Source organism: Mytilus californianus, unplaced genomic scaffold (genome assembly GCF_021869535.1).
Source record: "Mytilus californianus isolate M0D057914Y unplaced genomic scaffold, xbMytCali1.0.p SCAF_2, whole genome shotgun sequence".
Lineage (NCBI taxonomy): Eukaryota > Metazoa > Mollusca > Bivalvia > Mytilida > Mytilidae > Mytilus > Mytilus californianus.
Window position 1 is genome coordinate 130,010,642 of NW_026262668.1, and position 25,551 is coordinate 130,036,192.

A 25,551-nucleotide genomic window follows, 5' to 3' on the forward strand; every position below is an offset into this window, starting at 1 on the left:
TTTTTAAGCTTTACCCTACTTTTCCCGATGCACAATTGAAATATCAAAGGCATCGACTCATTAAATAGATTATTTTCTACAACAATAGGAATCGTTGATACATATTCCTTGTTAAAGGTCATGAAAAATCGTACAATTTAAAGAACCACATTGGTTTCAAAAGCAAATACAACAAAAATTATATCATCAAAATGCTGGACGTTTTGATCGACAATATATTTGATGAATTGATAGACGGTATTCAAATGAGTACTAAGCGTGCATCCTTACTGACCAAACAAAATGTTTTTGTACTGACATGAAAACGAATTTAAACAGAAGCTTCTCAAAGACAAAAAGAATAGGCATCCTACAAGTTCATTAATTTAGCTTTCAGATATATTGATGATGTCCAGTCACTCTATTATTTTAGCTAGCTATAAAACAAGGTTTAACCCACCATTTGCTTCAGAAAATGCCTGTACCAAGTCAGGAATATGACAGTTATTTTCCATTCGTTTAGTTGGATCAAATAGTTGAGCGAATGCTTCTGTCAGGGTTTATGGACCATTGTTGAATTTACCTTGGAGTTCGGTATTTTTGTTAATACATTTCTTAGAGTTCATGCTATTTTTTCAGTTTTGTCTGTGACCTTGATTTGCATTTTCTTCATCGATTTATTGGATTGAACATCGATAAATTATTTTTGCCGTAAGTTATCCGTTTCATATATATGTTACTTTTGCAGTAATAGTATTAATGGTACAAATTTTACAGTAAGCAGAACTATTGCTTTATCTTTTTGTTCTGTCATGTCAATAAACCTATTTGTAATAAATTTTGGTAACTACCAATATTCTTTCAGATTAACAATGAGACATTCTCGACGAATGAGACGTTGTTTTTTTAGTATTAATTCTTTCACATTATGTCATCCCTGGACCTTTTATGTCTTACTATATAATATTGCTTTGAATCACTGTTGAAGACCGCACAGTGACCAGTAATTGTTCAAATTCTTGTCATCTGGTTATTATGAATAGTTGTCTCATTGACAATCATACCATCATAATCTCCTTTGTTTTTTTATTTCGATTTATATTGAAAATATTACAGGAATGAACAAAGATATTGGACAGTACAATAGAGTGCACCAACCATTAATACTCGACTCATAAGAAGACGTACGAACAAGGACAAAAAATCAACGAACAAAATAAGGTCTAGATAGCCTCTATTGGTACAGACACACACAGTTCGGCCGTCAATCCAATTTACTTGGCAACCAATCCCCATTTTCCTATCTAGACCATGTATATGAAAAATCTGAAACAAAGTAAAAGCCTGCACAGTCCCTTTAAACCATTTGTTTAGTAGACATGCAGTATGTTTTTCTATTGCGTGTGATGAATTTGAGTACCATGCTTTTATATATCTAAGCAATATATATAATTTATATGCAGGCAAAGAGAGTATATTGATGTTCTTGTTTACGAATTTTAGTTATATCAAAATTTGAATTAATTATTCATATATCTTGGTTTGCAGATATCGAAAAAGCACAAATATATTGAATAACAGAGGAGCCCGTTTTTTTATGTAAATAGTTTTCGAATTCTTTTAGCTCGTTACAATATAATTGGTATTGAAGCATAGATAGATGTTTTTCTCTTTGATTGTCTTTTATTTTGTACAACTAATAAGTTTTTGTTAATAAGTGCTCCTCTCCACATATTGCATTTCACTCAAAATTTTGTTCCAATTGCAATTTATTTTATCAAATCAAACTGACATCTTTGTAGCGTTTTGTGAACTTGTTTGTCGTTTTGTCGCCTTTCAATGTTGACTATAGCGTAGTCATGTTCTCTCGAGATATGAGTTTGCATGTCAATGAATTTGTTGTGTGAATAAAATTTCTTCTACACACTGAGATACACTTAAAAGAAAACGTATTCATTTCATTTACAGAGGTTAAAACTTGTTCATATGATGGCTACGAATATGCGTGGGAATTAGACTTGTGTCTTAAGTTCTACATTACCACGACAGAAAGATTATCTTGGTCTTACTCACGAACAAGATGTCAAAACGAGGCTGGTGACCTAGTTGTAGTAGACAGTGAATTCAAAGACAAGCTGTTCCTGTTATATCTAAATAAAATACACGGTAAGTTCATTTTGAGAGACCGATTTATTTCTAATGGACAAAAACATGAAAAAAATTTTATATTGAGTATGATAGCATGTAAATTGTAACCTTGATTTTCTGCTGTTATTGACAAAAGTATACGGTATTGTTAATTACCAGATTGAATTATCTGCCTTTACAAAAGTAATTTATTTCATTATATTTATACACAATAACCCTATAATAATAGAGCAGACTTTTTCACATCGTTCCTGAAACAAATATTTCAACCAGAGTTGTTTCTTTATATAATGAAAGACTACTGTTTTTGTTTCTAGATCATTTTTTGAAATAAATAAGAAGGTTTTTGCGAAGAAGAATTTGCTACTTTTTTCACTTTTTATCATTATAGTTTTTTTTTCTTGTAGACATGACGTCAGTGAAACGATGGTGGATTGGCGGGAGTGACGTATTAAATGAGGGACAATTCGAATGGATATCTGGTCAGAACATAATGTATACAAATTGGGATCCAGGACAGCCTGACAATGCATCAAATGATGGTACAACAAATGCTGATTGTATGCAATATTTTTTTAGAACAATCGAACAATCTTTTGCGTGGCTTGACCTCCGTTGTGATAGTAATCTTTCCTCTATTTGTGAAAGTGGGGCATTTATTTAAAGAAGTATATGGTGACGTGTGATTATAGCACTCCTCCGTTGATATGGAGCATAAGACAATTTGAAAACTGATAGCTAGATTCAAATTTCTTGTTTAATTTTGAATAATTTTTAGGTTTGCCGCATCAGATTAATTATATAATAAATTGACGATTTATCAGTTTTTTAAGAGAGTTTGAACCCTCAAGACCGAAAATAGACTACCCTTCTCTTCGTCTTTCGATTTTGAATACATTTGTTTTAACCATGCGAAACTGTGTTGTTTTTCATCAATACTAGTAAAGCTATTATTGTAAATTTGCAATCATTTCAGCAACAAAATGGTATTATGTTTTTTCTAACATTGAAGTGGTTTAGCTTTCTTTGTCGGTGAAAGTTTTAATGTTCACTCACCAAAAATATACGGTATCCCCTACTTGCACTTGATAAACAGTGATATTATAAGGAAACAGCTTGAAAATGTAAAGGCATTTAACTGATGAAGTATCTTCTAAACGCCATAAAAGGATATCAGCATTTAAGAAAGACATGGATTATTCAAATATTCCAACCACAATCAACTAATAATCTGCTGTCAGAAAATTACAATCTGATTACTGTGCATATTCGAAAGACTTTTCCTTTATCAAAACCAATTTGAGAAAATGTTATACCCAATTGCAGTTTGAATTCATATCGACATCTGATGAACTAGTTAAAAGTCTTAGCTTATTTCTTAGATAAAAAGTTATTAGTATGAAGCTAATGCCGCGTATTAAAAATTATTTTTCTTATCATACGAATCATGTGATTGACATCTGTTATGACAAATGCAATTAGTCATTGTGACTGCCTAGTTATAAGGAATACTAGTTACAAAAGTATTATTTTGATCTTTGGACTTCCATCCTAATGATATTTTAATAAGTAATGTGTTCTAAACAAAATGTCTAAGGTTATCTTACTATTATCATATGTTCTGAAAGGAAAACATAAATTTGTGAAAATGTTATAAATAAGTTGCCGGGTGTTCTGATTGTTTGGTATATAAAGAGGAAAATAAAACCATTATAACTCTTTTTTTATTTCTAATATATTTCCATAATTGCTTTTTACCGGATTGTTTTCGTTTGAATATATAAGCAACAACGTGCCAATTATCGGAGGGTTTCATTTGTGATTGCAAGGGTGAACTGATTTGCCATTGTAAGATATTATTGATAAACGGCATTGATTCTTCATCCAGATTCTTTTTTTGTTGTGATTTTTTTGTGATTTTGGCTCTATTTCGTTTATTGAATTTTAGGATTCTGATTTTTGTTAAGCTCGAGCATCATTAAAAAGACATTATTTGTCAAAGTGTCCATCTGGTGTATGAAAAAGATGTCGTATAATATTAAAGGCAACAGTAGTATACCGCTGTTCAAAAGTCATAAATTGATTGACAGAAAAAAACAAAACAAATCCGGGTTACAAACTAAAACCGAGGGAAACATATCAACTATAAGAGGATAACAGCGGAACACTGAAACACTATTAACTACTCTATACAAGACAATAACTAGTATAACATGACTCGTAAAACATCATATCTAGTGTGTTTTGTCTAGTTAGGTATGACTTTTAATTTAGCTTTGTAAAGAAGTGCTGACAGTGGTTGCACTTTTCATAACTTCCAGGAATTCTTTCTTTCCTACTGTCTCCTTATTTTCCGAGATGAAGTGCAGTATTCTATATACGAGTACACTACTAAAAACTAAGCAACAATTAGTATTCAACACCAATGTATTCTTTTACAGTATTTATATACAGTAGAACTATAGAAATATGTCATATTTGTAAGTGGTAATTGTCAAAAAAATTGAAACATTTCACTCGCCTGCAGGCCACTGTGATTCATCAGACTTTCTAATACGTTACAAATCTGACAAGTTTGTATTAAAAATCAAGATTATACGTGTTCAAAAAGAGGGTGTGGTTATGTTTGTCTTCTTGAGTCTATCTCTGTGGTAATACAAGACAGTGAAATTGTGCTGCTATGGCAGCGACTTTTCACATATATATCCAGGTTTATAGTCATGACGGTTACAAAAAGCGGTCGACTGTAATATTCTGCCAACAGTAGGCACTAGGAAGCAATATTGGTCAGCAGTGAAGTAGGCAACACCAAAAGAACCTAGCATAATAATGAAATAGCAATGTTAATATGAAATTTATCAAATTTGATGTAAAGAACGGGTTAAAAGTGACTCGTGATTTTCAAAGCATCAAACACAGTCTCATTTTCATATGATTTAATTCAAATACTATTGGTATAGTTGAATTACTTTAGTAGGCAGAAGACAGATATGATTTGCATTAAAAGGGATATAGAGTAAAGAAAGTTAGAAAGGAGTTGTTTATAGAACAATATAGAACAAAACTAGTAAAAAGAACGATAACCATATTTTTCAGATGGCATTTTAACCATTTAACATTAAATAAGTAGGAAGTACTATCAAAGACGTATGTTACGGGCATTACATTACATAATTTAGTTTAAATTAATAAAGACAACATCACTAAAATTGATGATTTGCTTTAACAAAATAGATATTTACAGAAACAAGTATGTCCGTAAAATGCAGAAAATACAAAAAAATAAAGAACACTTATAAACGAATGCAACAATTCAAAGGGAACGAGACTGGTGTATGGACCACCAAAAACAGACAAATATGTACAGCAAACACAAAATAGTTTTCGTCAATATCATTTCTCATAAAAACGGAAGGAACAAAGATTCTTTAGTGGGTTATTAAGAATCTCCTGTTTTGCATGCAAAAACTGTAATATTTCCAAGTGGTGAGTTATGAGTCAAATTCTTTTGCGGTGAACAGTCAATGAAAAAACCTAGTGATGATATTTTTTTCGGCTGAATATTAACCTTGACTGAGGAGTCGATGTGACAATACTTGTGTTCCTTAGACTTTGTGCATGTAATGCGGGTATATTGCAAGAGGAAAATGAAATTAAGACATCAAAATGATAACTTTTTCATAGTGGTATGAATGTATTCCTGTGGTGTCTTCTTATTGGTATGAAACATACATTATCGATACGACAGTGTCATCTTAAAAGGTCTTGTTTAAATTTTCTTATATTCACACTTTGGGTAGGGTACCATACATGATCTACTCAAAATTAACCTTGGCATCTATTATATTAAAGGTTGACTGAAAAGACCTCTAAGTGTACATTTTTCATGCTGTTGGTTTGAAAAGGTATGACTATTTTAATACGAGTTAGAATTATGTTTCAAAGTAAATCCAAAAAGGCATAGTTATATTCATATCCTGGTTGTACAATAGCTGTAAATGGTTGAAATATTGAACATGTATAAAAATGAGATAATACAAATTGAAACATTCAAGCTTTAAACACTGCCATAAAATCATTATAACGTTTAACTCCTTTTAAAAAGTACTAGATCAATAATTGTTGGTACTCTCTAAAATCTCAAATTTAAATATATCCACCGAAATAAAATATGCCTGTACCAAGGCAGGACCTCTTTAATGCATGGATTTCTTATGTCATACCTTACTTGGATCGTTATTTTGATAAATAAATGTAGATGCAATATCACTTACGGTTATTTTTAAATAACGATAACCAAAAGTCTCCTTTTAGACATAAAGATGCGCTTTCCACGACATCGATAGGTTTTATTTTTATTTTATCTTCATGATAAGATATAAAATTTTGACATTAAGTTAATGCTGACCTTTCGATCTAAGATAAGTCTGTACTGCCTTGTTCTTTTGAGGAGAATTAAATTTAACGAGTGTTTCAGACAAGGATGCTCTTGACATATCCCGCTGTTAATGCATACATTTGTAAAAAATAATGCAAACGCACCTCCATAACAAATATCTGAAAGAAACAATAAACTACACAAAAGTCTTTAAGACGAAATAATATATCTATATAACTCCATTGATAGAATATTTCAGCACAAAATATCATCATTTTAACATAATATAATGATATTTAACTATATGAATAATCTAGAAAAACTATATGGATGATGTGATTTCACTGAAAATATGTTCACTGCATTTATAATACAGGATTTCCAAGACACAATTAGGTCTATTTCATACATCTAGAAATTGTACTACAAAAAACTTAAATTTTCTTAGGTGAACTTATCTTAGTTATTTCTCCAAGAAGCACCTACATACCCAGTATAACCATCACCAAGTTGATGCGATATTCCTTAACTTGTGTTTTCTATCAGGATTTCCCAGATAAAGTGTTGCTGCTTTGATAAAGCTACTTTACCAAGTTTTCATAAAGTTTTCATAAAGTTGAAATATCTTTTAGAAAGTTGTACGACTGTCATTATGACTCGTCTCTACAATCCTATATTCCTTTCCCCGTTGATAACTATCACCGAATATAAAATTGCCACGAGTAACACAATAGGTACCACAAGTGGAGTAGGAGCCGTTTATCTTTTTAAGTATCTGAACCCCATCCCTGTTTTTTTATTGATTCCATGTGGACCTGTTCCTGTAGAGTGTTTTTTAAAATTTTTCTTTGTACTGGCAATTGCGGACTCATATGGGGCTTACAGGTTGTACGGTTCTCTTTGAATAAAAAAACCCACATTGATCCACTCCTGAATTGTGTTGTCTGTCCATTTTTAAAATGAATTTGAGTACCCCTTTGTAATTTCTGCCTTATTTATAACAGTACATGTGGAACATGTCTTGATTTTAACAGTATAAAGTAATTTTGACATGATAGGACCTAAGGTCGCATAAACATCCAATACAGGACATAGTTCCAAAATAAACGATCTTTGTCAGGTATTTCTGATATAAAATATCGTAAGGACAATGAAATGACACGAGATATACAGGAAATATTTAGTTTTTAAGGTGAAAATGCAAATTTTAACAAGTTTTGTAGTTTTTTTACTCAGTAATAACTACTCTAAACGTTTAGGAACTGTTTGAAAATAATTTTGATTAGTCATTTCATACTTATAACATTTGGGTCACGTTCTGTTCATTTCGGGTGATACATTACTTTTCGTGTGGTGATCTAAATGAGGTAAGGGATCGATTTTAGACTAGGGCACAGTTAGTTTTAGGGTAAGATAATGAACTACAAACGATTAGGATTTGGGTAAATTGAAGTTAATGATAGGGTACAGTATAATTATTGGTTTACTCAGCATCAATGTTCAGATTATGGTAGGCTAGTTGTGGGTTTCGGTAAGTATTTTATTATTTCAACTTATTTTGACCAAACTCTGTAAGTATTAGTACATATTAGATGGGTTGATAAAAAAGACGTTATAGCTTACATTTTTCTTAACTGAAAAATATATCTGAAACTTTGAAATATAGTCAAATATGGTTGAATTTAAGTTTAAAATTGAAGCATACCAAAATGGGTTAACAAATAATTTAAGTGTCAAATTGATATGTAGGACTAGCAGGTGCGATTTGGGCACTCAAGTGTGATTGTCTGCCGTTTTGGACGTTGTGTTTTAGTAAAAATATTTACGGTGATCTATCTTATTCATTGCTCTCATTCACAGCAGCCGAATTGATATGTTGCTTATTTTGTGTCCTTCTGACTAAGCAAGTAGTATTTAAATTACTAATAGCTTCCTCGTTTTTCACTCACTGAAATTAATACTGGTTGTTATGGCCATTAACCTTTGCATGTAGCGTCTATAATGGTCAATTTCTAAACAATTGTATGAACGTTGGATTATTTCTGTCCAAGCCTATTTACATAGTGAACAACAACATTTCAGTTAGAACTGCAAATGAACTGACTATTTATCATGACTTTATTTTAAATCAAACGCGTTATACTCTTGGTTTTATTCCAAAAAACTAACAAAAACAAATCGACTTTTAGATCGACATGAGAAAATGAATAATATTGTAAATATAGTAATCCATCGCACTTCAACGTTACCACCAACGGACTTTGGCGTAGATATCAACACGATAACGTCACAGTACCGCAATCGCACTTCAAAGTCATCATTGCGGTTCCGAGTACTATCCCGTTTGAGAGTCCTACAGATGTGTTGTAATTCGTGCCGAATTCATGAGCCAAACCCTTTCCAACTGATTTTTACGATTTGTACTATTTTTGAGCGATTTCACCAGTATCCCAGGTTAGGAGGACGGCTTAGCACAACTAGCATGTTTAACGCCGCCACATCCTTTGTATTAATGTCCCAAGTCAGGAACCATTGATTCAGTGTTTGTTGTTGATATTGTTTGTCATATTTATTTTTTGTTTATTATTTTAGGATAGATAAAATCGTTTGTTTAAACCCCTAAAATGTTTAATATTTTGTCATGCCGGGGCAACTATTGAGTGACTATACGCTATGGGTTTTATTCATTGGAAAAAGCCGTAAAGTGACCTATCGTTGTTTCATTCTCGTCCTTGACCTGTGGTGGATAGTTGCTCATCGGCAATCATACCACTTTTCCTTGTTTCTATATTTTGGTTAAGTAAAAGCTTTTTAGTCATACAAAATACACCAGTGTATAGAACACTGGTAATTGTTATTTAAGAACTTGTTCGAGAAAAAAAAACATAAAGGCGAACATGTCGAAAAAGATTTAACAGTTGCAAATATTAAAAATGATATATATATAACATTATATTATGAATAAAGCTAACCTATCAATGTAAACCTTAAAGTTGTGTGTTTAAAAGAATTCTTAGTGGTAATCCTTTAAATCAAATTACTAACCGGTTTTACTGTATGATATAGAGCCATGCACAGTCTGTCTCTTCACTACGTACACAATTAGGATCCAAGTGGCATTTTTTCGATAAGTTATCAAAACTACCACTACAACATGCATGCTTGCTGCTACATATTTTAACACATTCTATTGCCGATCTCGCCGTTACTTGAAGTGTTGCCTCTGACTTAAGAATGCTAGTTTTTGTTTTAATGACATAATGATTATCACGTGTCATTTGAAAGTTTGCATAACACTTTGCAAGGAAAATAATATACAATGTCTTTAAATATTGTTTTGCTTCCATATTGTTTTAAATGAAAATGAATTTCAGTGCGTCTAAATTTGATATGGGTAAATTATGTATAAAATATAGTGTCGATACAACGTAAACTTGATGGACAACGTATGTTTCAATGAATCTCCACACAGATGTTTAACTATGAATTTTCAGGTTTAATTTCTTCAAAATATCCATGATGCCGAGAAGTATTACAGAGAAATATAATGGCTGTTGTTATAACATTTTATTTATGTATGAGTATTCATTTACATAACGAGTCTTGCGATTAGTTTATTAACAAAATGTTTTTGTTGTTATATCAAATAGATCTTAATTAAATAAAGTATAAAACGGATTGGAAGGCAACGGAAACAAACGGTTTCTCTTAATTTCCCTGGACAGTTTTATATCAATATTGTCTGAACTCAAAATGTTGTAATTATTATTAATTTGTTATATTAATACTTTAAGAAAAATAACAATTTTATTTATTGTTATCTATTTGGTATAACAAATAATGTGCATTATGGAAGGAGGATTATGATTTTTATAAATTCATGATATTTACGAATTTGACAACACCCAACGTAAAGGAATACCGCTTTTCTGATCTTCATTTTAAAATCATTGCGTAAGAACAACAGAAATCAAAAGTTATCGTTCTATACGAATGGCATGTATGCAGGTTATTATCAACAAATATCAGTCATTAATATTAGTTTTCTCGTTTGAATTAATTTACATTTGTTTGAATTGATTTACATTTGTCATTTCGGGACCCTTTATACCTTACTATGCGGTATTGGTTTTGTTCATTGTTGAAGGCCGTACGGTGACCTATAGTTGCTATCTTCTACTTTATTTGGTCTCTATTGGAGAGTTGTCTCATTGACAATCATACAACATCTTCTTATTTTCATAAACTGTAAATCTAGAAATTATTGCGATTTTTGAAGAATGGACAAAAATACGTGATTAATCATTGAGATTTCAGGAAAATCTGCATACCGATGTATGGATCAAACATAAGAATGCGAGTTCTAATTATTGAGATACTCATCCAGTCGAATTATTCGCATTAATGAAAACCTAGCAATAATTTCTGAATTTACAATATATTGACGGCAACAATACCTTAGAAATACTATCATAATTTGCTCTTCGTAATACTGTGTGTAAACAACAAACATTAAGATAAAAATAGGTGGAAGATACAATTGCGGGTACATAAAGAAATATATTCAGTAAAAAAGTATAACAAAAATACCGAACTTCAAGTCAAATTCAAAAAGGGGGAGAATTCCATAAAAACTGACAAAATCAAACGCTATCAATCAACGGAACAAGTGAAAAACAACTGCCAAATTCCTGACTTGGTTCAAGCATTTTCCGAAGAAAATAATAGGTTAAACCTGGTTTTATACCTAGCTAAACCTCCCACTTGTTTATAGTTATTATAACGAAAGATAGTGCTTATAAGAATAACACAATATCATTCCTAAGTGCTTAAATTACGAATAAAACAATACAATTCCTATCAATTGTAAACATAAAAATGATACACGGAAGTATTCTCACTTTCCTATGCAATAAGAGCTAGCCTTATGTAAATTTCCCCTTGTTTTATGTATTTAATCTGTTCAGTGTTAAAGTAAAGCTATCACAGCAAGCACATTTGAAACAAAATAAAAGAGACCGCTTAAATGTGTTTACTGTAACTATATTTACTGTTTAAGATTTTATTTTTTAAGTGCTGTCTATGCTGGGGTGTAAACTTTGTTTATCTGAAAAAGGAAATGTTACAACTGATTTATGTTATAGTGATTCAGTTACAAAATGAAAGTAAGTGCTCTTCATACGGTGTGGGGTATAGCTCATTGTTGAATGTTGAACGTTGGTTGACCCTAAGATGCTAATCCCTGTCTAGCCTTTGTTAGTCTTGTATTATTTTTATTTTAGTTTCTTGTGTACAATTCGGAGTTTAGTATGGCGTTCATTATCACTGAACTAGTATATATATTTGTTTAGGGGCCAGCTGAAGGAATCATCCGGGTGCGGGAATTTCTCGCTGCATTGAAGACCTGTTGGTGACCTTCTGCTGTTGTCTGTTCTATGGTCGGGTTGTTGTCTCTTTGACACATTCCCCATTTCCATTCTCAATTTTACTACTGGTTAGGTTTCAAATGTTCAAAGAATATGGTACAGAAAGAAAGTCATGATATAAGTTAACTGTTACTTTTTTTTATTGAATATATGTGTTAATAAAGCTGAAACAGACAATACATGGATGGAAAATAGTATAATTAACATATATCAGATTATTTTTATCATTATATAATTGATGCTCTTTTAAAGCTTCATACAAAAACAATAGATGAATTTTGATTGCACATTTGTCCTGAATTTTGTTATAGCTATAATGATACAGTAGACAAGAGATATTATGTGTATAAATGTTAGCAGTTAAGGTGAAATGGTTTAACGATTTCAAATGTATAATATAATAATTTGAAGTTGAACGTGTACTTGAAGGATATTTCAAGTTCAATCCATGACATAAGCTGGTTCACTCAGCATTACAAATACAATACTTTGGACATCTTAACAATTTCAAACGATTTCAATAGGTTAAACGATTTCAAACGTATAATATAATATTTGAAAAAAAAAATACAGATTTCACCATCATATACTTTTACGCAATTTTATTCAAATATAGTTATTGAAAGAGGGGCGAAGGATACAAAGGGACTGTTAAATTCACAAGTTGAAAACAAACTGATAGCGCCATGGCTAAAAAGAAAAAGACAAACAAACAACAGAACCCAAAACACAAAGTCTGAGCAACAAGAACCTCACTAAAACATGGGGGCGGGAGAATCTGAGGTGCTGCGGAAGGATAAGCAGATCCACAGATATTGACAATTCATTAAAAATTAGAATGAGAGAGATAAAAAATCTATAAACAATATAAGCTAATGCCGGCCAGTTATTTCGACCTAAAGGGTAACTCAATATGAAGAATGAAAAAAAAAAATTGACAAAACAAAACAATTAACTTTCCGACTTTCGAAATTTATAGTGAATGCAACTAGTTTGAAGTTAGGGAAAATCATATTAAGACGCTAAATTCTTAACTATATAAATAGTTGAGAAATGCCAATGCATCTAAATCATAGTAAAAGATAAATTTGCGTGACTGCTTTTGAGATGTAAATATTTTAAAATTTATGTTTTTGGTGGTTATATGATTTCCCTTGATTTTCATATTAATTGTTTGGTACAAAAAAAGTCAATGAATATTAAAATGAAAACAAGTAAATGAAATAACATCAAGTTTTGTATGATAATTCAATATTTTGTCAGAAATGTACTTGATGTGTATATTTTCAAAGAATAAAAATTTATGGGTCATTGTCAAAACTTTTCGAAGGCATTGTCTAATAAAATGACAGAGAGGTTATCAATCATTATGGACAAGTTCAATATCCTTACACAATCAACCACTTAATAAGGACAAATTCGAAGAGCAGTACAAATAGAATACCTGGAGAATGCGATATACCAATTTTTCAAGTAGTTCTATGGATAACAGAGTGTTATGGAGTGGAAGGTGAAATTGTCCTTTCCAAAGTTCATCTCAGACCCCAAACAGAAATCTTTAACAAGGGCAATACTTGAAAAATTACTATCCTCATTTACCTTATTCAAGTGTTCACTTTACAAACTTTAAAACAAAGAATAGATTTACAAACTATAAATACAGAATTAATTTTTTATACATGGGACTTTTATCGCCCCCACACAAAATAAAAAAAATAAAAAAATTACTGCTTATATATACACAGAGAAAGAAAAGGCAAACAAACCTACACTATATAATACTAAATTCAAATAGAATAAAATTATTTATCAGTGTACATCATAAATTATTTATTTTTTTATATATATATCAAATCTGAATATTGTCAAGACAGAAATAAACGAACGTTTATAGATACAATTCGTATTCTTTTCTTTTATATACGTTCAGTTTTGTCTGAATTATTGATCATTCGTCCGGTAGTAGTGCCTGATTTACAGATCATTCGTCCGGTAGTAATATTCTTCACTTGATCCTTCCTGGAACATGTTCGACAGCTGATCCTTTACCTCCGCAAAACCTGAACGTTTGTTTGGATGATAATGCCAGCATTTCAACATGATCTTATAGAAGCTGAAACAAATAAATAAGATATTTGTTAAAAAGAACAATTCATCATCAACCATTATTCGTCCCTGAGAGAAAATTAAATGAATGATTTATATATACCAACATATTGTTATTCTAAGAGAGGCGAAGGATACCAAAGGGACATTCAAACTCATAAGTCGAAAACAAACTGACAACGCCATGGCTAAAAAAGAAAAAAACAACAAACAGACAGACAGACAAACAACAGTACACTAAACAACACAGAAAACAAAAGACTGAGCAACACGAACCCCAACAAAAAATTGGGGTTGATCTCAGATGCTCCGGAAGGGTAAGCAGATCCTGCTCCACGTGTGGCACCTGTCGTGTTGCTCATGTTAGTACAAACCCGGTGATAAGTCTAATTCGGAAGGTCACATTCGGGGAAGAGGGGGCGGGATTGTAGTTACGACAATTTAAACGTATCCGTTGTTATCTGTGAAACGGATATTCTATAAAGGTCAACCAACTCGTGATGGCGTCCGTAAAATTTACGAAGGGACGATTTCACCTTCACTATTTGGAAAAGTTGGTTTAATAGCTTCCTTGTGAGCAGAAAACCTCTATCTAGGAAATTATGATAGGAAATACAAGCCCTTAAATGTCGTATTAACTGGGAGATATATACTCAGTATGCATGCGCTGCTGGAATTTTGCTACCTAGAAATTAAAAGTTCACAGTTTGGAAGCTGAAATCATCTCTTTTGTCGTAAAGTTTTATTTTCAACCGACCATCATTGTCAATTTCTAGATGTAAGTCAAGATATGAGGCTCAATTAATTGTATCTGTTGTATCCTTTATCGCAAGTTCGATGGGATAGATGCATTCAAAATAGTCACCAAACTTTGAATTATTTAGTGAGAGAACATCATCTATATAGCGGTTTGTGAAGTTAAAGGATACTGCTAACTTTTTTTCTTTCTTCCTCAAAAGTTCCTGTATGACGTCAGCCTCATATGAATAAAGGAATAAGTCGGCAAGAAGAGAAGCACAGTTGGTTCCTATGGGAATGCCGATTGTTTGGTGAAAAACACGTCTTCCAATATGATAAGAAGATATCTGGCATTTATAACTGTGCTTCCAAAATTCCAAAATCGTTTGATAGAAATATAAATATAATCAAACAGACGTAACAACGATTTCTTTTTGTGATACCGGTTGCTGACATGCAAATCAACAACAATTCCATAAATATAGTTCTTTTCTATAGAGAATGTTTAATGTATCAAAACCGACATGGGCCCTTTTGTTTATTTTGAGATACACACATTTGAGAGAAAAACAACTCTTGGGAAGGGAAAGGAGGTGTTAATTGTTTTTTAAGGAAATGAAAGAGAAGAAAAATGGTTTTTGGAAATGAAAGAGAAGTAAGATTTTTTAAGGAAATCAAAGAAAAGAAAGGATTATTCAATTATATGATAGGTTATGTAGAAATACACAAAAGAGTTTGAAATATTATAACAGAAGAAAATATTTGAGATATATTTGCAAATAAAGAGTGGTGGATTGGCAAAAGAGGTAGGTTTAATTTCATTTGCATTTGTTTCACTCATAGGGTCAAAATCAAAAGATGTCAAATTCTACTATAATTTGAATATCAAATAGTCTAGGAATCTGATGTTCAGTAGTTGTCGTTTGTTGATGTGGTTCATAAGTATTTTTCGTTTCTCGTTTTTTATATATATTAGACCGTTGGTTTTTCCGTTTGAATGGTTTTACACTAGTAATTTTTGGGGCCCTTTCTAGCTTGCTGTTCGGTGTGAGCCAAGGCTCCGTGTTGAAGACCGTACTTTGACCTATAATGGTTTACTTTTATACATTTTGACTTGGATGGAGGGTTGTCTCATTGGCACTCATACCACAACTTCTTATATCTATATATCATATATCTACAATACTTGACAACAATGTAACATGTTTCCGTGAAATTAAAATGTTATCAAAAGCTACATGTTGAAGGACGTCTTTAACCAAAATGAATCGTATTTAAAAACGATATTTAGCTTTACAACTAACATAATGTTGCTGTTGGTTAGATATGTCTTTCCAATAAATTTTGTTTTGTATATACTAATAATTAGCTAAAAGCACTTAGTATTGCTGTCTTGACCTATCTTCAGAAGCTTATATTTTTGTCTTTTTATTTTAGAAATAAGCCATGCTATTCTTAGAAAAAAAAGTACAAACATACAGCTGGACTTGTGGGATTCTCAGAAAGCAGTGATTTTATGTTAAACAGGACCAACGTGTGAAATAAATTCTGAGGAATTGACCGTACATGTTTTGAAATGCATTACAAAGGAAAAAACCAGTAGACTTGCACAATATTAAGAAAGGTATAAAAATATGAGAAGCAAACATCCTACAAATGTTGTTGCTGTTTTATATAAGCACATGTATTTACATCATTTATATCATACTAATAATGCAATGAAATTAGTCGTGTTGTTTAATTTTCCAGTATCTATTTCGATGTCTTTTTCTTAAAAAGTCAAATTATGACAAGACATTACAATTTAAAGTGTCCTTTTAAGTTTTGATTTTTTGGCTAATATAAATGCATATGTGTGCCAAAGTAGTTTTGAATTTAGATATTGTATACACTCACGCATCATCACAGTACTCTGGTTTCTTCATTTTGTATCCTTGTTAAAGTCTAGTTGCAACTTCCCTGCTTTGTATTCCAGGGTAAGGTGTGTCGCCTGCAAATTTAAAAATATTTTTCTCTCATTCCATGGATTTTACGACGAAATTTCATCAAACATTCAATGCATATTGTCTCTCCTTTTTCAGTAGCGGATATTTTTCAATCAATAGCTATGGATATATTAGCCAGCTTACCAGTAATAAGCATATTCCGACACTACTTTTCAAATTATGTGGCATCTTTCATTTTGTAATTACAAACTAGTTGGTAAAGAGCGATTGGGTAGGTTAGGATAATTGTAGATAAGCAGGTATATCCACGTTCAACATTTAGCTAATACTAGTATTACATCGTCATTGTTGCCAATGTATTCCTAGGTAAAGGGCATTAAACGTTTTGTTCTACATATATACATAAGGTACTAATATATTTCAATCTATTCTCAACCATAAACATTTTAATATGAGTGATAAATGTTTTACGGTTAATATTAGTATTCAGTTTTCTTATTGAATCAAAATTAACATGTCAGGTATACAAACGACCTCCCCCCAAACAAAACCCACACTAAAAAGGGAAGTTGTGACATGGTGCGGAGACAGTTATATGGGTACTTGCAATCACCAAATCTTGTATTGACGGAGGCATCTTTTTATCTACATTACAGCTTTTTTCTAAAATGTCGATCAAGATTAAAAATACAAATGCAAAGATGAGATAATACGACAAGAATCTTAAGAAGGAGAAATAAGAACATAAAATTTTGTTTCTATTTCACTTAAAATCATTGGTTAATATTGGTATTAAAAAGCAGGTCATGTTCCTTTTTCTAAGTCTTGTCGACTTGAAAAATAAATTTAAAAAAATTAAATTTAAGACTAAAAAACATGAGAAAAAAGTTAGTGAACTGAAATTTCTTGTGTTGCAAACTGGGCATTATAATAAGATAAGATAAGATAAGAATGTTATTGATCTAATCAAGAACCAATAAAAGGCATCATTTTACAACAATATTATGCACAATATGATTGGAAAAAAGAAAAACAAGAACCTAATATAATACTATCATGTTATGGACAGGATCAGAGCCTAACACTACATGTGTCTTACATAACTATTACAATAATTTCATGATAATGAAATATTATTTTATATATTTTGTTTCCACCTGGATCTTATTTCTAAACACTTCATAACATAATTGCCTAGGCACATGAGAGTTGGTAAATGCTCATTTGTGAACAGCCATAATATAAATGTATAGAACAAAAGATCGCTTACCCAATGAAAATATTTACTTCATAACAATACCGAAAGAGAACACGTCACTCAATTCATTTGCATGCTTTGTTGTTTTCATACATTCTGGTGCCATCCATTTCAGTAGTATACGTTCCTAGAGAAAAAATCAAGATAAATTATTACTAGTTTATTAGTGTAAAACACTTTGAGTGAATATTTCGAAAAAAAACATATGAATGAATGAAGAAATGATAGCTGGAATTAATGAAAAAGTATGCGGAGATGTGATTTATATCTATCCTTCAAATAGTCATTTAATTAGTATAATATTATATAACATTTCACACATAATTATTCAAAAAATATCTTTCAGTATTCGGGACACAAAAATATATTCAAACTGAAAAATAAAACTTCATTGAATACACCGAACATTTCTATACATTTTCATTGTCTCGAGATACTTGTGCGTGCATCTATAGAAAGCTAATATAAAATATGAATTAAATACAAATACAAATACAAATACACCAAAAACCGTCTAATTTAATGCAGAAATCAGAAGAATAATGTCAAATATGAAAGATGCTATTTAAACTTACTTCCCCCTCTTGTTCCGCTTCGGGTTCTGGTCCAAATCCAGTTATCTTCGGTTCAAACAAATGATCCAAAAGAACATTTCTGGCTGCTAATCTTCTGTGGACAACCTATCACAGACAATAAACTACATACTTAAGTAAAAAATTGAAAAAATTGCATTTGAACTTTAAAAAGGCCCAACAATTCAAAAAGGGTTATACGTAAATATGTAATATCAATATCATTCCAGAACATATGCCGATAACCTCGTGCATTCCATTTTTGTTCATATAGAAATAATCATAACTGTAGATTATTCCTTTTGAAGTATTGTATGAGGATCCTTTATGCGTTGTTAACTGTTTAAGCAAGACATTATAATCTAAAAGGCCACTCTTCATGTTACGTGATACGAATGAATTTTATTTGTAAATTATGATCTTTCTCTTTTCTGTATTGTACCTTTTTAGATGATAAATAGTCCATTCCAAGACAGATTCCAAAGACCATTCTAAACGGCCTTTCTTCCAAATCAACAGTAACTTCGGACTTCTTTGAGATAAGGAACTCCTTCAATACCCCACTTTCACAATATTCCAGTACCATAAATGCTCCTCCTGCAAACATTTATCTTTGTGAAATAATGAAGAACAATAGGTATAACTTATAAGATAGCATACACAAATATGGAAATCATGAAAGTACAAAACAGTGTCATAATATGGTAATCTTTTGTAAAATGTCAGCCAAGATAAAAACTTAAAATAAGGTAAATGATCGTATTCACAGACTGCTTTATCAAATCCATTTGACAACTCAATTTGATAGCTAATGACTAAAAAAGATTTAAAATTAAATATGGACTGCAAATAGTTGACCATTGACAGACTGACGGACAGCAAAAATATAGGAAAAGTTAGCTAAAGGATTTAACAGTCTTTCATAAAGACCTATATCTACTGTGTGGTCGAGATTGAGAATCAATATTCTGACATAAACCAACCTCTTTTATAATGTCACCGCTGTTACTTCATGTATTTGTATACTTACTAAAATCGTCTTCTACATATCCTATAAAATCTACAACGTTTTTGTGATGTCCGACTTTTTCTATGTAAAAGTTGATTTTAGCCTTCATCTTCATAACATTCTCTTCTTTTTGGTCATCTGTGTAACATGACGAAGTTTAAGTACCACTAATAATAATTAAAACTATCAAGGTATGATATAAATCAATGTTTTGGTGGTGACATTAGTTTAATGATTCACTTTTACTCACCTTTCAGTAATGGAATTTCGTAATTTCACTAATAACTTATCAATCAGGGATACTATGCTTAAACTTGCAGTGAGTTGAGAGTTTTTGTATGCTCCCTGTTGAAGGCCTCACTGTGACTTTGAGATGAAGAACAGCAATAAAAAGCGCTGCTCCTTTGCTTTTTGTGTGTTTTTGGCTGTACATGTACTGATTTTGTGTCATGGTCCCCATATCATTTGTTTCTTTATTATAAATTAATACGCTACACGCGCCTTACGTCTACACAAGGAACCAAAATATATGGACAACCAAATAAACTACGAAGTAGAAGAGCATAGTTACTGTAAATCGCCACCAAAATAAATAGGTTTTACTGTTTTATTTAGACTGTATCAATCACGATGACCACAGATATATTTGATTCATAAAACATTTTTGTCTGAACTACTATATCGAAAGTTGATGCAAAATGCATATTGTAGTCACTAAAAATCGCTCTCCAAAATTAACTTCATCACAACTTGTACTTTACATGTAACTTTGGTTGCCTTCTACAGCTTACTTTCTTCTGATCTTGTGGTGTAGACAGGTTAAAAGTATTTACAACGCGCTTGCGAGTAATATAATTTTAAAAGAAACTTAATGGCATTGGTATTTTTGTAGATAGTACATTATCATCATCTTCATTATACTCCTGATATCTTTGACGAGTTTTTTTATATTGTCTCGAGCAATCACAGTTACATATGGGAGTTATTTTGTAATTTGCATCCGTCACTCCTTGGGTAAATGAAAATAACAATATATGTTTGATGAGTCTGAGGCGCTTTTCCGGATTAACCTTCACGAGGAACGCTAAATTTCATAATTGTGAATGCAAATGATATATAATTAATGAATGGAAAGGGACCTTTATACAGTGCTATCACTTTTTTTTATTTCTGTGGTATAACTTAGAAATAACATTTGTTGAATTTAATCTTTCTGGCATACATTCTTATAAAAATACCTTTTAAAACTTTAGCAACAACGGTTTGGGCGTCAGGATGGTTGCCATAGTATTTGGCTAAATAAATTGTTGCAAATCTTCCTTGTGCTAACTCGGATTCCATGGATATGTCTTTAAGTGAAATTTTTAGATTCGTAGCGCCAGAAGATTCCATTTGTCCATAGAAGTATATATCATCATCAAACTTAGAGCTATACGCCCGGTTCTACAAAACAAAGATAGATTTGATTAAATTAAATTCAGACAGAATATTGACTGTTATGAATTTAAAAATTCTAGCTGTGTTTATGGCAGAATTTGTTGTAAAGAGGTAGGACAAAGTTCCCATATATTAAATTTTATTTCACTTGCAAGATCGATATCTTAAGTCGATGTCTCAAGTCAGGAGCTTGTAATTCAGTGGTTGTCGTTTGTTGCTGTATATCATCATATTTATTTTTCGATTTTTGTTTTTATTTTTTTTTTACATTTGTCATATCTTGGCTATTTTAGCTTGCTATGCGGTATGGGTTTCGCATTATTGAAGGCCATACGATGATCTATACTGCTTATTCTACGTCATTTGGTATCTGGTGTATACTTGTCTCATTGGCAAATATACCACGTATATATGCAAGGATGTTTTACGAGTATCTTTATATAACTCCTGGATTTATGAGAGTTGTTACTTCTTAAACTTTCTTAACACACATTTGATTATATTTAAAAAACTAACAAGGACAACTAAAACGTTTAGACATCAGACCAATTTTGGAACAGAAACCAAACCCTTTTTGACTACCGAGCAAACACAAAAAAAAAAAATGAAACTATAAAAATAAATTTCTTCTCGTTGGCCCTATTTTTAAGGGCATAAATAAGGTTAAAAGTAGTATAGATAGCAATACTTTATCTATCTACACCTATTGTAAATTAATTTCTTCAACATTTCTAGAAGTAAACATGTTTCCTTTGGTCACATTAACCCAACACACATGTTCAGAAAGCAAAACCTATTTTAGAATTATTCCTCTATATTGATCTAAATACTTGATGAGATATTTGTCTATCTTTAACACCGTTCGGTGATCTTATTGTCTTTATTAAAAAAAAATACACTTCACTATATATAACCTCATAGTAAGATTTTTTCATTCATTATAACAATATTATTTGTATATCTAAGTAGTACGTACATTATATCCAGCATTGGTATGTGAGCGATTGTATACGAATAGTTCTTATTCCTTGTGTCATTCTTGCTTTAGCGGGCTGTAAACGTCCAGTACGTCCAAGAAATAACAGAACCACCACAACAGCAATCAAAAGCAATATAAACCCTGAAAAATTGTGAACGATGATTGATTTACTATTAAAATAATTAAATATAATAAATAGTAATATCTTAAAGAAAACAAAAGTGAAACATGGAATGATCAACAAATAATCAAAACAACAGAGGAACACAATACCAATGAAAAAGATATAAAATAGGTTTCACATATGTAAAATAAATGTGGAAATACTCACTGGCAGATAATCCTGCAACACCGCTTTGTGGGAATCCTACAGCTGAACAGGTAAGAAATGATATATTTTTTCACTGTAACCAAACGATTTTATAGTATAACATTTTTGAGGAAACAACAAAGGTTATAAATCTTGACATCTTTACTATATTAAATGGTCGTCTGATCTGTACCGATGGTGTCCTATTCCCGTCGACCACCCTTTTCTCGCTATTTTTGGAGTTCATGTGATAACCTTAGTTTTTGTTTGTTACCTTTGTTTGTCTATTCTTTGTCGATTTACGAGGTTTGAACATCGGTATTCTACAGTCGCCTTCATCTATACTGGAACAGCAATCGTTTAAGATTTCAAATGTTTAAAAAATCTCACATCAAGAATGTACTACCATAACTTTTCTTACCACTTATTTTTCAGAATAGGAGACTGGTCAATTCGATGTTTCGAATACAATATTTGTAAATGCATTAGCTTCCTAGATATTTTGCCTGAATCCAGCTTATACCCAAACTTGTGTCTGATGTTTTCAATATAGTAATGTTTGATGGACTATAATCTAGAAAAAGAAACATAATATATAATTTGACGAACATATGTCATGTGAACTATAACAATGAATTAAATCGTTATATCTAATTCGTCTAGGCGACATGATTGATAAGATTTGGTTCGTTTAAAATATACCATATGTTTTGAGGGCGAATGTTATTTACACCTTTCTGATGTGCATTTTCCTTCAAATCAATTATTGTGTCATCCTTCGGAATATTATTGTTTTTCCTTACCGAAATGTTTGTTTAAAAGATCTCTTCTTTCCCTTAGGTTTGTATATTTTTGATGAAATCGTTTTTGTTTGAAAGGGGTTTTATATATCAATAGATTTGTTTTAAAAGTATTTTGGACGCTTTAGTTATCAGTAATGTATTTGTGCTGAATTTATTATCATGTTTATATACAGTCTGAAAACATGAACCGATTTGAATAGGTGATGCCTAAAGGTTAGAAAACAGAAATTCAACAATCTCTCAATTGAATGTTGTGTAAATTCAGAAATTATTGCGAGGTTTTTATTAATGCGAATAATGGGACTGTGTGAGTATCACAATAATAAGAACTCGCATTTTGATATCCGAAACATACATCTGCATGCATATATTCCTGCAATAGCAATTATTAATCTCTCTTTTTAGTCCAATTTTCAAAAAATCGCAATAATAAATGCACGCAATAATTTCTGAATTTCTGAATTTACAGTAGTGTATTTGACCCGAGTAACACCAGCAAAATAGGAACTGCAAACGCGTCTGGATCACAACCATTTACCTGTGATTTCGTGTTGCTCAATCTTTTGTTTATGCCTTTATATAAAAATAAGGTGATATGGTCTGATGGCAACTGAGACAACTCTCCACCAGATACCAAATAACATAGAAGTTAACAACTATTGGTTACCAAACGACCTTCAACAATGAGCACAACCCATTCCGTATAGTCAGCTTTAAAAGGCACTGAGACGACAAATGGAAAACAATTCAAACGAAAAAACTAACAGCCTAATTTATGTACAAATTAATGAAAAAAAAAACAGAAAAGAAAAGAACAAAAATGAATTATGAAGATGTGACGGTACGACTTAAATGACTCCGTATGAATTCGTATTGCAAGAAGTCAGCTGTAATTCCGCAACGAAATTGTTCATCTCGATTTGTAAGTCAGCATTAAACACTAATGTACCACAAAAATCAGCTTTGATCGCAGGCTTCACAAAAAGACTGGAAGCCATTAGTCAACCGGAACGAAAGGTAAACTCTATCTTCGAGTAATAATTAAACACTAAAGTACAAAAAATAGCTTCATTTTTGCAGGCGCTAAAAACAAAAGTCTGGACAAGTTTCATTTTTTGAAATTTTTCCAGGGCTGTAATTTTGTCAAAAGTTGGACATCGGAAACGAAACGCAAACTCGATCTGTAAGTCATCTTATACACTAATGTACCAAAAATCAGATTAATATCTACAGACATAACACAAAAAGTCAAGAACTTTGACTGATGTCAGGACGGAATGCGGGAATGACGGATTGATCAAAAGACGTGTGCCAGTATATTTCTCGGCCATTTATTGATTAGGGCTGGAAACCGTTTATGAACGTTGAATTCAAATATAAAAACTACATCGTTTCTTAAAAAGAATTTCTGTTGACATTAATGCTGGCTAACGATGTGAATGTTTAGTTCATATCAGTTTCAATATATAAAATACGGACCGCTATTTTGAACTGTATACGAGCATTCTTTTTAGGCAATTCATGATGACGTTTTAGTTCATTTTTGGTGATGTCCATTTGAAGTGGTTCGGTAATTATACATCCCGTCATTGTATTATTGTGCTATAGTGAATGTTTGTGTTCTTGTCTTTTTTTTTGCTGGTGTGCTTAGTCTATATGCCTTTTTGCTTTTCTTTGTTTATAAATTTGTTTGTTTTTATAGTGATTAAGATTATTACACAATGATGACTGCTGTACCCCTATTTTTGAAATTTTTGCCTATCATGTCTGTTAGTTTTGTTCACACATTGTTGTCAATATAATGGAATTTTATGCGACTGTCATACAAGTGAGAGGTTTAGCTAGCTTTTAAACCAGGTTTAATCCACCATTTTCGACATAGAAAAATGCCTGTACGAAGTCAGGAATATGACAGTTGTTATCCATTCGTTTGATGTGTTTGAGCTTTTGATTTTGCCATTTGATTGTGGACTTTCCGTTTTGAATTTTCCTCGGAGTTCGGTAGTTTTGTTATTTTACTTTTTAAAATAGAATAAATAAGAAGCTCATATGTTTAATCGATGTGTTTAACAAAGTTCAATATCTTTAAAAGGTCCTAAGATGAGAGTTCAATCTTTTATGACGGTAAACAAATACATGCAAAAGTCAATGTTAACTTTCGGAACCATGTAATATATTTTGATTACCATGTATGTATCTATGTGTTTATGTTAAAATCCTATGAAATATATTTTCTGATTTACAAGTAATTTGTTATACCATGATTCATAGAAGTATCTTTTTCTAATGTCGATTCACTTAACAGGTGAACTTACCCTTACTATTATTAAACTAGAGACTCTGAAGAGCCTCTGTCACTCACTTGGATCTATATGCATTTACTTCATTTGCTACTCACCAAAATTGTACACTAGAATATAATTTATTACTAAAATTTTCAGTTTCTATCATTGTTTGCAATA

The 25,551-nt window shown here is 31.5% G+C and overlaps 3 protein-coding genes across 17 annotated transcripts in view; 1 reads left to right on the forward strand and 2 right to left on the reverse strand.

Annotated features, from left to right (window-relative positions):
- The window catches only part of LOC127731031 (low affinity immunoglobulin epsilon Fc receptor-like), a 51,374-nt gene extending 48,430 nt beyond the window's left edge, over positions 1-2,944 (forward strand). For all 4 annotated transcript variants that reach the window (XR_007995420.1, XM_052239803.1, XM_052239807.1 and 1 more), the window contains exons 2-3: positions 1,948-2,145; positions 2,535-2,944. Coding sequence is in view for 3 of the 4 variants with exons in the window: in XM_052239803.1 (XP_052095763.1) it covers positions 1,948-2,145; positions 2,535-2,791 (455 nt within the window). In the remaining variant the exon portion in view is untranslated. The remainder of the gene's footprint in view (positions 1-1,947; positions 2,146-2,534) is intronic.
- Positions 1-25,551, reverse strand: part of LOC127731028 (cytochrome P450 20A1-like) — a 249,664-nt gene that overhangs the window by 192,928 nt on the left and 31,185 nt on the right. The gene's annotated exons all lie outside the window — the stretch shown is intronic.
- The window catches only part of LOC127731025 (uncharacterized), a 349,419-nt gene that overhangs the window by 81,794 nt on the left and 242,074 nt on the right, over positions 1-25,551 (reverse strand). Inside the window, exons 17-22 of one of the 5 annotated variants that reach the window (XR_007995416.1) lie at positions 19,582-19,698; positions 18,994-19,148; positions 18,555-18,659; positions 17,992-18,106; positions 16,672-16,765; positions 12,050-14,044 (exon numbers count right to left, since the gene is read on the reverse strand). Coding sequence is in view for 2 of the 5 variants with exons in the window: in XM_052239772.1 (XP_052095732.1) it covers positions 16,713-16,765 (53 nt within the window). In the remaining 3 variants the exon portion in view is untranslated. Of the gene's footprint in view, positions 1-12,049; positions 14,045-16,671; positions 16,766-17,991; positions 18,107-18,554; positions 18,660-18,993; positions 19,149-19,581; positions 19,699-25,551 lie in introns of those variants that run through there. The other 4 variants (XR_007995417.1, XR_007995418.1, XM_052239771.1 and 1 more) reach the window with 4 other exon arrangements.